The 16533-nt window shown below is 32.7% G+C and overlaps 1 protein-coding gene across 11 annotated transcripts in view; it reads right to left on the bottom strand.

Moving 5' to 3' along the window:
• Mef2a (myocyte enhancer factor 2A) overlaps positions 1-16533 on the bottom strand; it is a 157301-nt gene that overhangs the window by 77591 nt on the left and 63177 nt on the right. For all 11 annotated transcript variants that reach the window (XM_071608664.1, XM_071608660.1, XM_071608661.1 and 8 more), the window contains one exon: positions 3808-3995. In XM_071608664.1, coding sequence (XP_071464765.1) covers positions 3808-3861 — 54 coding nt within the window. In that variant the 5' untranslated portion in view covers positions 3862-3995. The remainder of the gene's footprint in view (positions 1-3807; positions 3996-16533) is intronic.

Below are 16533 nucleotides of genomic sequence, written 5' to 3'. Positions count from 1 at the left end.
AATAGTAGAGAACTATATTATTGGGGTGGGAGGGCAAGGGAGGGGCAGGGGGTTAGCAATGATGGTGGAACGTGATAGATATCATCATCCAAAGTACATGTATGAAAACATGAATTGGTGTGAACATACTTCATATACAGAGATATGAAAAATTGTGCTCTATATGTGTAATAAGAATTGTAATGCATTCCACTGCCGTGTATTTAAAAAATAAAATCAATTAAATAAAAAGAGAGAGAGCTATATTATCATATATAAAACTATAGTAATTATAAGAGTTCAGAATTGAGCAAGGCTATGCATACAGTCTAATGGAACAACAGAGAGTCCAAAAACAGTCCCACACATATATTATTGTCTGACTCATGAAAAAGGCAGTGAGGAAGGATGTATTTTTGTTTTTGTTGTTGTTTTGGAGAGTACCAGAGACTGAACTCAAGGTCACTCTACTACTGAGCCAGATCCACAGCTCTATTTTGTATTTACTTACAGACAGGGTCTCACTGAGTTGCTTAAAACCTTGCTTTTGCTGAGGCTGGCTTTGAACTTGTGATTCTTCTGCCTCAGTCTCCCAAGCTGCTGGGATTACAAGCATGTGTCACGGCACCCGGAGTGGAAAGGATGTTTTTGACAATAAACTGTACTCAGTCAACGAATATCCATTTAAAAAAATAACAAACCTGACCCCTATACTTCAAAAACTATTTGAAAATAAGTTCCAAATAGATAACATCTAAATTTCATAAAAGAGAAAACAATAAAATTTCTAGAAGCATAGAAGAATTATCTTCACAGCCCTGCAGTAAGTAAAGATTTCTTAAATGTGACATAAAAAGAATTAGCCATAAAAGAAAGTACAAAAAGGTAAAATGAACCAAGCATGGTAGTACACGACAGGTTACTTGGGGGCCAAACTGGTATAGCCAGTAAAAATATACAAAAGTGAACAACTTCATTAGACATCATGGAATTTTAAGATTAAAAATGTTATTATTGCTCACCTACCAGAATGACTAAAATGAAAAGGACAATACTGGCGAAGATACGGAACAGCTGTTAACTCTCACATTCTGCTAGAAGAGTATAAATTAAAGTATAACCACTTTGGAAAACTTTTGTCAACAGTACTAAAGCCAATCACATGTACACCCTATAACTCAAGTTAACTGTACTCCTAGGTATCGACCAAAGTGTTCATGTGTACAAAATAAGAATGTTCAAAATTGTGAACAGCACTCTTCGTAATACTACCAAAATAGAGAACAACCCAAATGTCTATCTACAACAGAAAAAAAATACATTATTTTCTATTCAAGAGGGGATATTGTACACCAAATAAAATGTATACATACATTAACATTTATCTATGGCAACGATAACTGGTGAGTTTCATAAAAAAAAAAAAAAAACCTCGAAAACAAAGTTAGAGGTCAGGTTAGTGACTTTTCCTAGGGGCAAGGAGATAACAACTGGGAAACAGGACAGTACTTCTGGGGTGGTGTACTGGGGTATGCTAGCTACATGGTCAAGTTCTTTTTCCCAAAATTCACTGAACCGCATACTTAAAATCTGTGAACTTTTCTTATGTTATAGTTTAATACAAAGTTTCCTTTTTACAAAGCAGCTTATTAAACAAAGAAGAAAAACACAAGGTTTCCCCAGAACCTACCAAGTAGAAATAAATAAAGTGCACCAGCCTTTTAAGGGCATTATACTATCACGTTCCAGAATTTTCATGCACTATTCCAATAATATAAAGCATGATTTTCATGTGGCTAGCTCATACTTATAATTCAAAACTCTGTTTGTTTTTACCTGCTCCAATAACTGCTCCCTGAATTCCCCTTCAAACAATAGTGGTTTCTTCCATAAACTTTCCCAGTACCTGAGTTTTTATCTGCCACCTACTGGGATGTCCTAGGTAAGCTATGTATTTTTAATGAGTTCCAAGACTTAATATAGTCACTTAGATATAGTACATATTTGAATTTGAATGAATAAATGGTATACAAAATCATTTCCCCCTTTTTGCAAGAAAAATTTTAGTTCAATCTATACATCCAAAAATCAATAAAATTAAGATATCATTTTAGCTTGTGACAAATTGTGTTCAGACCTTATCTAATCTGAAAAATATACTTCCCAACTACACCTTCTATGTTTTTTCTTCATTCTTTAGTGAAATTTTCAGAAAGAGCAATTCAAACAGCCCTTGTCCCATCTGGCAGTTTAGCAAAAAGCTGACTTAACAGACAAATCCAATGAAGGAAGTGGCTAAATTTCTGGTTGCTAAAATATAGCTGCAGGCTCCATCTTTTTAACAGTGTCATTTCCTCAACTAGAAAGTTCCATTACCCAGTCACCTACATATTCCCAGCTCCCATATACAGTCTATTTCATAGGTAGGTCCATTCTAATTATGCCCAATTTAAACATGGGTATGACAGCTTAGGCATTTTATGAACTCTGCTTACATGGTATTCTCTAATAAATCCTATTTAACATTCATACTGCAGGTCCTCTTCCTCTACCTGTCATAACCTTCAGATGTATAAAGGGAAATTTACTTACAACCCTGCTTGGAATCATTCCTTTGGATTGATGGAATATCAATTTTCCCTATTTTATCAGCCTTCATAATGTATCACACTATGTGAGCCTTCCATCTTTACTAAGCAATCTTCATGAATTGAAACAAGGGTCCGCTTCACTTTACTCTATGGGCAACCCTAATCACTCTCACTAACTTCCCCCACAGCTGCTCAGTTGAGTTTGAATTCCAATTATATCTATATTCAGTTAAATGACTACTCTGACTTTGCAGAACAAATCTTCAATGTTCAAGAAACTGTTCTTGAAACTTCTGATTTGTAACCCTCCCACAGTCCGTACACCTCTCCCTCCTGAACATGATTTGAATAGTGGTTAATTTACAATATTCTCTGAAACTATTTTTCCTCTGTACTATAAACCAAGGAGTTTGCAAACTTCTTAAAGGGCCAGAAAGCAAAGATTTTTTAGGCTTATGGGCCATATAGTTTCTGTGGCATCTATTTATATTAATGCTAGTCCCATTAACAAATCAAATCTGTGTTAATGCAAAAGCAGCCATAGACAATAAGACATGAGTGGGCAAGGCAGGATTGTAATAAGTTTTATGTAGAAAAACAAGCATCTAGCCTATGGGCCATAGTTTGCCAATCAGCTGTAAACACAACTTAGGGTTTCTTCATGTATCAGCATCATTATAATTATTCTGAACTTATAAGGGTTTACTGACACACTGGTACTGTAAATTTATCAATTAAAGCTGAGGTATTTTACATAAATATTTTAGAAATACTTGTGAATAATGAGGGTAAAACTATTCTCATTATTAGTAAACCAGAAAGTCTAACTGATCAATTGCAGTTCTCTTAGATATTGCCTAATTATGAAAATAGGTGATAATTTGAAAAATAATTAGAAGACTACCAACCAAATATACAACAAATATACTGAAGACTAAATATCTTTAAAACACTATACAACAAAAAGAAATGAGACTCCAGTGATTTTACTTTCCTTTCAGCATACCTGTTATCCATCTATAAGATACAGGATTTCTGTAATAAAGATTTTCTTTAATGTGCATGAAAACATAATTTTATGATTGTAAAAATTTTCATTTAGACTGGAACTAAAAATACTCAAAATTATTTTTAAGTATTTTCAACCATTCTATCTATTATGTTCTTTTTAAGTATATATATCAAATAAATTAAAAATTTAATCGTATCACATAGTTGAATTAAATTTTTCATTTACCTGTCGGTTCCTTTCATCCATTATGCGTGTGATTTGTATTTTCTTCCGCCCCATTTTCAGTCACCTTTCCTTATGTTCCAAATATTTAATTCAAAAATTAATTTTCTTCAATACCCTAATGCATCGTACACAGCTGCTATTGTTTCAGCTTCTAGTCCAAGTGCTACAGCTGAAATTTTTGATAAGATCTAAAAAAAAAAATAAACACAAACAAATTAGAAGATTTAAGTTCTATACATTTGCAAATCATAAGTTATATGAATTTCAAATCTGCTTTTATGCACCACATAACATTATTAATAGAAATTTCTGATTACACAGAAGTATTAAATAAGTTGAAGTCTTATTGATTTTGCCCTTAAAATATCTCTTGAATCTCTGTGCCTCTGGCTCTGGTCAAACTAATGCAATTATAGCATTTGAGGTTTTCTCAATGCCTACAATAATACCAACAAGAGCCAACATTTACTGAGAGTAGGCACATTTTCTATGAGTGGGCATTTTTTAAAAATATTTTTTAGTTGTTGATACGTGATGCCATACATGCCAGGCAAGTGCTCTGCCACTGAGCCACCAACCCCAGCCCCAAGTGGGCATTTTTCTAAGTATGAACAAGTCTTAACTTATTCAATACTAACTACAACCTACTAAGTTAATTGTAATTATAATCTTCATTTTATAGATACTGAGAAACAGAAAAATTAAGTCATGTGCTCAAGGTCAAATAGTAAAGGGCAGAATTTAGGATATGAACTCAGGAATCTGGTTCCAGGATTTATCCTCTCAAACATTACAGAATATCCTTAAAAGTCTGATAGCCTTCCTGCCAAAGGATAAATAATGTAGATGACCCCAGTCTACCTTTATGAATTCTCCAGGCAAATCACCCTAGCCTCCGGCCAAATTACTATCTATAAATCCACAAAGACACTAGTATACTACTTTCATACTAATATACATTTAAATGAAATAATATTTCTTGTTGGTATTATTGCTCACTTAATGAACGCCTCTTCATCAGTTAAGATTTAGTTCAAATGTCACCTCCCTAAAGAAGCCAACACCAATTCCTCCTGGCAGAACAAATACAATGCCTATGAGTGTGGTGAGTATGTGTGTACATATATAAATTCCAAGTCAGCTTTTCTTTGATATATCAATCTTTAAAGATTTTAAAAATCTTGCAGGGTTTTGTGTTCCATTTCTCTGTAACAGAACAAGTGGCAATGATACAGGTTGTTATGCTCTGGATGATATGAATGATGGTTTTAGTCACTTCAAAACCTAGTGCTTTCAAAACTTACAAAATAAATAGAAATATTTTTAAAGTAATGTGAAATGCTAATAAACTCAAAATAATAAACTCATTTATTCATCTCCTCTCATTTATTTCTTCATTCATACATTAATTGATCATCTATTAAACAACTGATAACCCATTAATGACCATTTATATAATAAATATACTTCCAAACTCTAAACTAAGCACAGAGAATAAAATGGTCAAGGAAAAAAAAGACATAAATCTCAAATTATCAAATTATTATATTTGTATACTTCAAAACTAAAATACTTATTTATCTAATCTGAATTTGTGGGTCAGGAAATGCTTCCCTGAAGAAGTGCCTCACATTTAAATCTGAAAATGAGGGTATACATGCCAAGCAGAGAAAATAGCAAGCACAAATGCCCCATGACACAAGAGAATAGAAAACATTAGAGGAACTGAAAGACGGTGGAACCCAATCAAACAAGCAGCTGTGCTGTAGAATATTTGTTTCTACAACAGACTGCATTACAAACAACAGAGGTTCATTTACTCTAAATCATGTTCCCTAACAGAGCACATTCTAATTCTCATTATAAAACCTTGCACTGTATAAACAGTTATACATTTCATTGTGGAGATATTATTGCTCAAGTATGCAAGATCTGCTGATGCCTATAAGACATTTATACTATATTACTTCTATAATCTGAAAAATACAGATTTTAGAACATATCTGGACACTTTGCTGTTGTCAACATGAAGTAGGTTGCTTCAAACCAATCTTCAGAGAACAACTAGAAAAGTAAAACAAAGGTAATTTGTTTTAAAACACTGCAGAACATTCAAGATAGTGATAATTTGCAAGGCAGAGATCTAGAAGAAACAGGTGAAACCTGTCTTTGGACATTTTTGCCTGCAGGCTCCAAAACCACTGGCTGGGAGACTAAGAAAGAGTTTGGAGTTCAAAAATTAGATTCAGCTTGCCAAAGAGGAATATCACACTAATGAACACACCAGCCATCTGGAGAGACTCCAAAGAACTATACCCCAGGCACAAAGGTAAATCAAAAACAGAATAAGTCAAATAGGAAGGGAAGTACAGCTTAAAATCATCACAATCCCTAGTTAGATGAAGGCAATCTGGTCTAGTGAAGATCATTAGCCTAGCTGCCTGCTAGTAGCAAAAGTGAATCTTCTCAGTAGAAAGATAACATTATCCAGAAATTCAAATTATTTTCTCTCTGTTTTTTTCACATAAAACACATAGCAATAAAAAAAGTATTCAGTCAAAACCCAAGATTTAAGAATGGCTACAGAAACAGATCAACTAAGTAACTAATTAATATGCTCAAGGAATTTTTTTTAAAATGAATTTTAGCAGGCAATAATAAACAAGAGGAAAAACAACAAAAAATACAATTTTGAAAACCAATTTATGGATTGATTTAATAATTAGTTATATGCAGCTGAAAATATAATTAACAACCCAGAAAACAGGAAAAAAGATAATATCTATGCTGAAATACAAAAAGACCTGACAATATGAAATACAGAAAAGAGTTTGAAAAATTATGGAACATGGAGAAATTATCCAAAAATACAAGTAAATAGAGTTCCGTAACAGAAGGAAAAAACATATGGTGGTAAAGAAATATTTGAAGACACAATAGCTAAGAATTTTCAAAACTAATGAGACATCAACCCATAGATTCCAGAAGCTCTACAGACCCCTCAAGTAAAATAGATACAATACACACACTTAGGCAGATCAAAGGAAGAATGGGTGGGGGGTATGTTTCCCCCACAGATGGAAGGATCTTACAAGCAGCCAGAAAACTGTTGAAAAATATTCACTTCAAGAAACAATAGTTAAGATTCACAGCTGAACTGACTTTTTCACATAAACAATGAAGTCAGAAGATAATGAAATGGTATCTTCGAAGTGCTGAGGTTAAGAGGGAGAATGACAAACTAGAACTTTGTATTTGAGAAAAAAAATCCCTCATAATGAAGGCAAACCAAAAACACTTTTAGGCAAACAAACAGAATTTGTAACCAGGAAAGACTGAAGGGACCTCTTCAACGTTTCTTTAGAAGAAAAAAATAATACCAGATTACAGCTTAAGTATGCACAAAAACTGAAGTTCAGCAAACAAATATTAATGAGCAACTCTAAATGAATGTTAACTAAATAAAACACTAATAATAAAACTTGTAGGGCTTAAAATATTATAATACACAACAATAATAGTATATAACTGAGGAGGGTACCAAATGAAGTTAAAGGGTTTTAAAATCTTTAATTGACTAGGAAATAGAAAGAATGCTCATTTACTTTAGACTTTCATAAATCAAGGATGCATATGGTAATCTCTGAGTGAACCACTACAAGAATAAAAGTATAACATCCAGAAAAGAGAAAAATGAATTAGCAAATGAAGAAGGCACAGAATGAGAGACAAATAAAAAGGAAACAAGAGAATAAAACATTTAATCCAACTATATGATTATTCACAAAAAATATAATTAAGTAAAACACCCAAATTTTTAAGATAATTTAGAACTATTTAAAAACAAAATCCAATTGTGGAATGATTAGAGAGGATATTATCTTACACATAGGATACAGAAAGAATGAAAGTAAAAGTAGGGAGAAAAATACACCAGGTAAATTACAAACCAAAGGAAAGTTGTATGATTATGCTTTACCATACTGAACTTCAATGCAGGATACAGATGTGTGTATAAGGATAGAGACAAACAAAAAATGCTTTAAAACAATACAAGTTCAACTCACCAGGAAGACATAACAATTCTAAAATTGAGTGCACCTAATAACACATGTAATCAGAAATGTATTTCTGAAAATCAAATATTCTGTGCAAAAACTTTAGCCAGAACATGATTTACTATATTTTAAGTAGAAAAAAATTACAATGTCATACATTAATTCACAATTCGATTTATTTCTCTTTTAAAGTTTAAAACACAGAAAATGTCCATTTATAGTAGTAAATTATCATGGTTAGGATGTAAAATGCTTACTACATGACTTCATAGACTGCATAGTAACTTTCTCACTGGCTTATTTCTTTCTCCACAACTTAACACTTTCCCAACTTCTTTGTACATGCTATAAATCTAAGCAAAAATAAGAGTTAAATACGAAAAACAATTCGAAATGTGTTCAAGACAAACACACATGGCAAACAATAGTTCAAATTTTAATATAGTAATGGCCTTATTGCCAGCACATCTTGCACATTCCTTTTTCTGGCACTCAATACACTGTTTTTAAAAATCTACATATGATTTTAACATTCTACCTACTGTACTTGGGATGTAATTGTGACTTTTCCCACATACCAGGTTTAATACTATACTGAATTTTGCAGATTTAAAAATATACTTTACCTAAATAAACTTCAGCTAAGAATCAAGGGTATGCCTGTACATTAAGCCAATCCCAAAAGAACTATCTCTAATCCACAATTATACCAACTTGATTTTTAAAAAGTACCTGATGGAATAAGCAGATCAGAATAAAAGAACAAGCAGACCAAAATAAACATGAAGATTTGACAGTTAACAACCTCACTAACTTGAGAACACTACATCTAACAACTGCAGAAAATACTTTATAACTACATTACAAAACATCTACCAAAGGTAATTACATAGAAGCCCAGATTTTAAGTCTTAACAAATTTCAAAAGACAGGCATCTCTGATCTCAGAGGAACTAAGCTAGAAATTAGTTAAAAAAAAGAAAGAAAAAGGAAATTAAGTTGGAAATCCTTATTTATGAGAAACCTAAGCAATACACTTCTAATTAATCCATGTGCCAAAAAAAGATGACAATGAAAATTAGAAAATATTTTTAAATGGAGTGCTATTAAAACACTTTCTAACAAAATGTATAAAATATGAAATACAATTAAAGCCATGCATACAAGGAAATTTTTTAGCTTTGAAGTGGCTTCAACAGGACATTTCAACAGAAAAGGACAGTCTTTTCTATAAATTGTCCTGGAAAAGAAAGAAAGAAGAATGCTTACTAGCATGGAAAGAAAGAAGTAGGATGCTTACTAGCATCATACATAAAAATTAACTAAACATGGATCAAAGATCTTAACCCAATTTCTAATACTATAAAACTCTTAGAAGAAAACAAAAGAAAAGTTTCCATTAAATTCCATCAACAGAAGAAAAAATAAACTCAACCTCATCAAAATAAAAAACTAGGGCTGGGGTTGTAGCTCAGTAGTAAAGTGGTTGCCTAGCTAGTAGCACATGTGAGGCATTGGGTTTAATCCTCAGCACCACATAAAAATAAAATAAATTAAAAGTATTGTGTTCAAAAAAATCAAGAAAAATTTTAAAACTATTGTGTATCAAAAGATACTAAAACAGCAACCCACCAAAAGGAAAAAAAAAAAAAAGAACTGCAAATCACTTATATGATATGGAATAATATTCAGAATATATAAACTGAATAGCAAAAAAAAATTAAGATGAGCAAAGGACATAGATATTTCTCCAAAGAAGATAAAGGAGTTGAGGTCAATAAGCACATGAAAAGATGCTCACAACCAACATCACTAATCACTAGGCAAATGCAAATAAAAATTATAATGAGATACCAGGCCACTTCCATTCAGATGGTCATTATTTAAAAAAAAAAAAAAAAAAAGGAGGAAAAGAAATCAGCAAGTATTAGCAAGGGTATGAAAAAAACAGAACTTTGTGCATTGTTTTTGGGAATGTATTTTGCTGTGGAAAACAGTATGGTACTTGCTTTAAAAAAATTAAACAAAGAATTACCATTTTATCCAATGATTCCAGTTTTGGATATATAAATAAAAGAACTAAAATCAAGGACTCAAACAGATATTTGTGCACCAATGCCCCCAGGAGCTTTATTCACAATAATCCAAAGGTAAAAGAAAACAATACAAATGTCCATCAGTAATTGAATGGATAAGTAAATTGTGGTATACAATTACAAATGAACCTTTAGAACCTTTTTTAAAAAGACTTCTGGGACTGGGGTTGTGGCTCAAGTGGTAGAGTGCTTGTCTAGTATGCATGAGGCACTGGGATTAATCCTCAGTACCACATAAAAATAAAATAAAGGTATTGTATCCAACTACAATTTATTTTAAAAATAACTTAAAAAAAAAAAAAAGGAACATCAGCCAGGCGCAGTAACACATACTATAATCCCAGCAACTCAGGAGGTAGAGGTAAGGAACACTGCAAGTTCGAGATGAGCCTCAGCAATTTAGGGAGATTCTGGCTCAAACTAAAAAATAAAAAGTGCTGGAGATGTAGCTCAGTTGTAGAGAACCTCTGGTGCCAATAAATAAATAACCAGCCCGCCCATCCACTACCAAGAAAGAAAAAAAGAAAAGGATATCACCCTGTCTCATAACATAAAGGAACCTTAAAGACTTTTTTAGGTTACATGTAATAAGTCAGTCACAAAAGGACAAAGTACTGTTATGACTCTACTTACGTTTTTTCTTTTCCCCACATTTCTTATTAGTGCATTATTACGATTCTACTTATATGAAATATTCTGGAGTATCACATTCATAGAAATAGTAGAATTATAGTTACCAGGCACTGAAGAGGAGGGAGAAAAGGGGTGTTATTGTTAAGTGGGTATCGTGTTTCAATATGGGTTGATGAAAAAGTTCTGGAGATGGATGGTCGTAATGGATATACAAAAATGCGAATGTGCTTAATGCCACCACTATATATATAAAAACGATAAATTTTCTATTATGTACATTTTACCACCATTTCAAACCATACTAATACTAAAGCAAAATAGTATGTGTGTACCTATAAAATAATTGCAGGAGTAAAATTTCATTAATTCTAGCTTACCATTTAGATTACATGAGCACTGACTTTTCTACATGGTAAAGTTAATCGTGTTTTACTAAAACTCCATTAAAACTTGCCTCCAGAAAACACAGATGGGTGTTTAGAACATCAAGGAATTAACATATCTTTTCCTGGGTGAGAGGATGGGATAGGAATCTCACTAATTAAATCCAAAGATATATATCTGTATTCAGACAACATTAACACAGGGAAAAAAATAACTTAAATTGAATTTTCGGGTAACTGAAATTTTTCTGTATGTCATTGTTTTAAAACTCAGGAGCTAAATTTCTGAAAGAATTTCCAGTATGAGCAATTCCTTTAATTTGAGAGATACCACAAAAACTAGCACTCAGATTCCTAACAATCCTGCAGTTGATACTTACAACAGATATTCATCATCATTTAAAATCAATTCTGTTTACTTTCTATTAAAAAACCTTGTTGATTAAGTAAACAAATATTTTAAAAGCATGGACTTTAAACAGAAGGTAAACTTTACTTACCAGAACTTCCTACTTTCAAAATTCTGGTGAAACAATCACACATTAAAATTTTCAAAAACTACTAAAATAAAACTAAGTACTATAAAAAAAAAACTGAACCCTTTTAAAAAAAAGGTATCTAACAAGAGAAAATACATCAAATAATGATTCATTACTTCTTTAAAAGAGAGGAATATAATGATTTAATTTTGGACATATTACTCGAGACCTTCATGGACAAGTGGAAATGTTAAATGGAACACTATAAAATAAGACTCATACTTCAGGGCTAAAAATATGTATCTGGGAATCTTCAGAATATGGACAATATTAACACGACAGAAATGTAAAATGAAAAGAGAACAAAGGCCACTAACAAGGAACACAATCATTTATTTCTGTTGCAAATACATGTCCCCAACCAATCCTTAGCCATGAAGTTTGTTAACAATTTGGCCAACATTTAAAAATTAAACATTTCAAAAAGAAAAAAAAATAAATTTCTTTCAGCTTTCCTTGAAAACTCCATTCCCTTTTCAAGAATTTACTCTAAGGAAATAAGAAGACAACGACACAGATATATGTACAAGGATATTCATCCCAATGTAATCAAAACAGTGAAGGGGTATAGGCAATAATATAAGAATGCCCTGTCCATATAATAAAATACTGTAGCCATTACAACAAATATTTACATTATATTGTTGCAGGCAGAAACACAGAATTCTAGTTTTGCTTTTAAAATTTTGTAGATATTGAGTGTACAGATAAAAGATAAATGGCCTATATTCATGTTACTGAAAGTAATGAACTTTGGGGTAATTTTTTCACTATTTCACTTTCTCTTATAACAATACCATTGTTGTGATTTTTTTTTAAAAGTTATTATAAACAACAAAAACTTACAGATGCTTTTAAAACAGAAAAATAAAAATCATGAAAGCCAGAAAGCATTCAAGAATGAACTGTAAACATTACTGAAATGTTCCTTTTACTTTGGCATCTTGTGCAATTTTCCAGTTACTCTTTCTTCACAACATACTTAGAATTTCAAAGCATTATCTGACTAAGAAAACTTGGATCCTAGCCCCTAAAGCATCATTAAACTAGTTGTATAACAATTTTTGGTAACTGACAAATTCTCTAAGTAAAATGTTTTATAACATGAAAATTTAAATTTATATGCATTATATGTACCACAGGAGGCAAGAAAAAACATCAAATATTTGCAAATATTTGAGAGAAAGTAGTCCAAGGGTAAAGAAGTATATTTCTAAGCACAGTATAACATGTTATTAATATTTATGATGTGAAAAAAAATCATGATGCAATAAAAAGTATTAATTCTGTGCCTGCTATTTTGTACAATATTTTCCTTCATGCACTGATACTTTCCGCATGCATGATGGATATTTGGAAAACTATCTTATAATTAATTTCCAATAGGTGGTTATTAAATTTGTCTAATAAATTTGTCTTTACACAAAAAAATCAAACTAAATATGAAATAAAATTAGTAATGTATTTAAGAAATTATTTTTCCAAAAAGCATGGCAGCTGTTTCCATGTGATTTCCACCCCCCCCCCCCATTTACTGTAGTTTATTAAAATGAAAAGAAAGGGGAAAAAAAGGTGGTGGTGGGGGGGTGTTACCAAGTCAATAGTGTTCCAGTACCCATTTTAATCTGAACACTTTTCTTTACAAAATGTCAATCAAGCTGTCTAAAAAAGTACCCTATGATTTTCAAACTACCTTAGAAATCATCTGCTATTCAATTTGGTAAAAGATCTTTTTAAAAAATCTTTCAACAGGCCTTTCAAGTATGTTTTCATAATATATTCACAGCCACTTCATGAGATAAGTTTATAACCTCATCCCTTCAGCAAAGAAATTGAAATGCAAGGAGGATAAATGAATTGTCCAAAGTCTTGGTTAAAACAGGAACTTTTTCTACTATTAACATAGTAGGTGTTCCTGAACTTTAGTCATTTGTATATAAACCTCTCAATTTTTGCTTGAATTAGATACCACTTTGTGCACTAGAGTATTTACCTATTTTATTCATTCCCTTTTTTACTCTAAGAAATGTATTTAAGTACAAAACTCAATTACTGCTATTAAAGAAAAGCTAGCAAACTTGCCACAGTGGACAACACCCTTAAAAACATAATTAAATATAAAGCAATATGGAAGCAATTTACGTGTATTTATGTATGTATATTATCATGGTATCATTATGATTTCCATAATGTATATATTTCATGGTTAAAGTAAGATCACTCCAATTTATAGTTTTAATGTAAGCCTGATCAAAGACTATATAACATGTCTCACATGTGTACTTAATCAGAAAAGGGAACAGTTTGGGCAACTTTTTTAATAGGGTTAGAATACTGAAAATCAATTCCTAATAAAAAGTAGTTTGTGCTCAATAAACTTTCATCTCAAGATGACTTCTGAAGCATTCTTCCTAAATGTGAAAAATGCACTTTTCAATTTTAAAATTAAGAATGGAAAATACTTATTATTTCCACTCATTTCTGCCACTATGATTTTTTTAAAAAACATTTTTAGTTGTTGATAGACACAATACCTTTATTTTACATATTTACTTATTTTCATATGGTGCTGAGGATCAAACCCAGTGCCTCACACATGCTAAGCAAGTACTCTACCACTGAGTTACAACCCCAGCCCCTCAGTTTGATTTTTTTAAAATAAGTATTTTTTATTTGTAGTTGGACACAATACATTTATTTTATTTATTTTTATGTAGTGCTTAGGATCCAACCCAGGGCCTCCCTCGTGCGAAGCGAGCTCTCTACCGATGAGCCATAACCCCAGTCCCTCAGTTTGATTTTTTTTTTTTTTTTTTTTATTGTTGGCTGTTCAAAACATTACATAGTTCTTCATATATCATATTTCACAATTTGATTCAAGTGGGTTATGAGCTCCCATTTTTACCCCATATACAGATTGCAGAATCACATCAGTTACACATCCATTGATTTACATATTGCCATACTAGTGTCTGTTGTATTCTGCTTCCTTTCCTATCCTCTACAATCCCCCCTCCCCTCCCCTCCCCTCCCCTCTTCTCTCTCTGCCCCCTCTACTGACATTCGTTTGTCCCCCTTGTATTATTTTTCCCCTTCCCCTCACTTCCTCTTGTATGTACTTTTGTATAACTCTGAGGGTCTCCTTCCATTTCCATGCATTTTCCCTTCTCTCTCCCTTTCCCTCCCACCTCTCATCCCTGTTTAATGTTAATCTTCTTCTCATGCTCTTCGTCCCTACTCTGTTCTTAGTTACTCTCCTTATATCAAAGAAGACATTTGGCATTTGTTTTTTAGGGATTGGCTAGCTTCACTTAGCATAATCTGCTCTAATGCCATCCATTTCCCTGTAAATTCTATGATTTTGTCATTTTTTAATGCAGAGTAATACTCCATTGTGTATAAATGCCACATTTTTTTTATCCATTCATCCATTGAAGGGCATCTAGGTTGGTTCCACAGTCTAGCTATTATGAATTGTGCTGCTATGAACATCGATGTAGCAGTGTCCCTGTAGCATGCTCTTTTTAGGTCTTTAGGGAATAGACCGAGAAGGGGAATAGCTGGGTCAAATGGTGGCTCCATTCCCAGCTTTCCAAGAAATCTCCATACTGCATTCCAAATTGGCTGCACCAATTTGCAGTCCCACCAGCAATGTACAAGTGTACCCTTTTCCCCACATCCTCGCCAGCACTTCTTGTTGTTTGACTTCATAATGGCTGCCAATCTAACTGGAGTGAGATGGTATCTTGGGGTGGTTTTGATTTGCATTTCTCTGACTGCTAGAGATGGTGAGCATTTTTTCATGTACTTGTTGATTGATTGTATGTCCTCCTCTGAGAAGTGTCTGTTCAGGTCCTTGGCCCATTTGTTGATTGGGTTGTTTGTTCTCTCATTGTCTAATTTTTTGAGTTCTTTGTATACTCTGGATATTAGGGCTCTATCTGAAGTGTGAGGAGTAAAGATTTGTTCCCAGGATGTAGGCTCTCTATTTACCTCTCTTATTGTTTCTTTTGCTGAGAAAAAACTTTTTAGTTTGAGTAAGTCCCATTTGTTGATTCTAGTTATTAACTTTTGTGCTATGGGTGTCCTATTGAGGAATTTGGAGCCCGACCCCACAGAATGTAGATCGTAGCCAACTTTTTCTTCTATCAGATGGCGTGTCTCTGATTTGATATCAAGCTCCTTGATCCATTTTGAATTAACTTTTGTGCATGGCGAGAGAAAGGGATTCAGTTTCATTTTGTTGCATATGGATTTCCAGTTTTCCCAGCACCATTTGTTGAAGATGCTATCCTTCCTCCATTGCATGCTTTTAGCCCCTTTATCAAATATAAGGTAGTTGTAGTTTTGTGGATTGGTTTCTGTGTCCTCTATTCTGTACCATTGGTCCACCCGCCTGTTTTGGTACCAGTACCATGCTGTTTTTGTTACTATTGCTCTGAAGTATAGTTTGAAGTCTGGTATCGCTATACCGCCTGATTCACACTTCCTGCTTAGCATTGTTTTTGCTATTCTGGGTCTTTATTTTTCCATATGAATTTCATGATTGCTTTCTCTATTTCTACAAGAAATGCCGTTGGGATTTTGATTGGCATTGCATTAAACCTATAGAGAACTTTTGGTAATATCGCCATTTTGATGATGTTAGTTCTGCCTATCCATGAACAGGGTATATTTTTCCATCTTCTAAGATCTTCTTCTATTTCTCTCTTTAGGGTTCTGTAGTTTTCATTGTATAAGTCTTTCACCTCTTTTGTTAGGTTGATTCCCAAGTATTTTATTTTTTTTTGAAGATATTGTGAATGGAGTGGTTGTCCTCATTTCCATTTCAGAGGATTTGTCGCTGATATACAGGAATGCCTTTGATTTATGCGTGTTGATTTTATATCCTGCCACTTTGCTGAATTCATTTATTAGCTCTAATAGTTTCTTTGTAGACCCTTTTGGGTCTGCTAGGTATAGAATCATGTCATCTGCAAATATTGATAATTTAAGTTCTTATTTTCCTATTTTGATG

This window comes from Marmota flaviventris, chromosome 2, assembly GCF_047511675.1.
Source record: "Marmota flaviventris isolate mMarFla1 chromosome 2, mMarFla1.hap1, whole genome shotgun sequence".
Taxonomy (NCBI): domain Eukaryota; kingdom Metazoa; phylum Chordata; class Mammalia; order Rodentia; family Sciuridae; genus Marmota; species Marmota flaviventris.
Note: the sequence above shows the minus strand (reverse complement) of the source record. Positions and strands in the feature narration are given on the sequence as shown.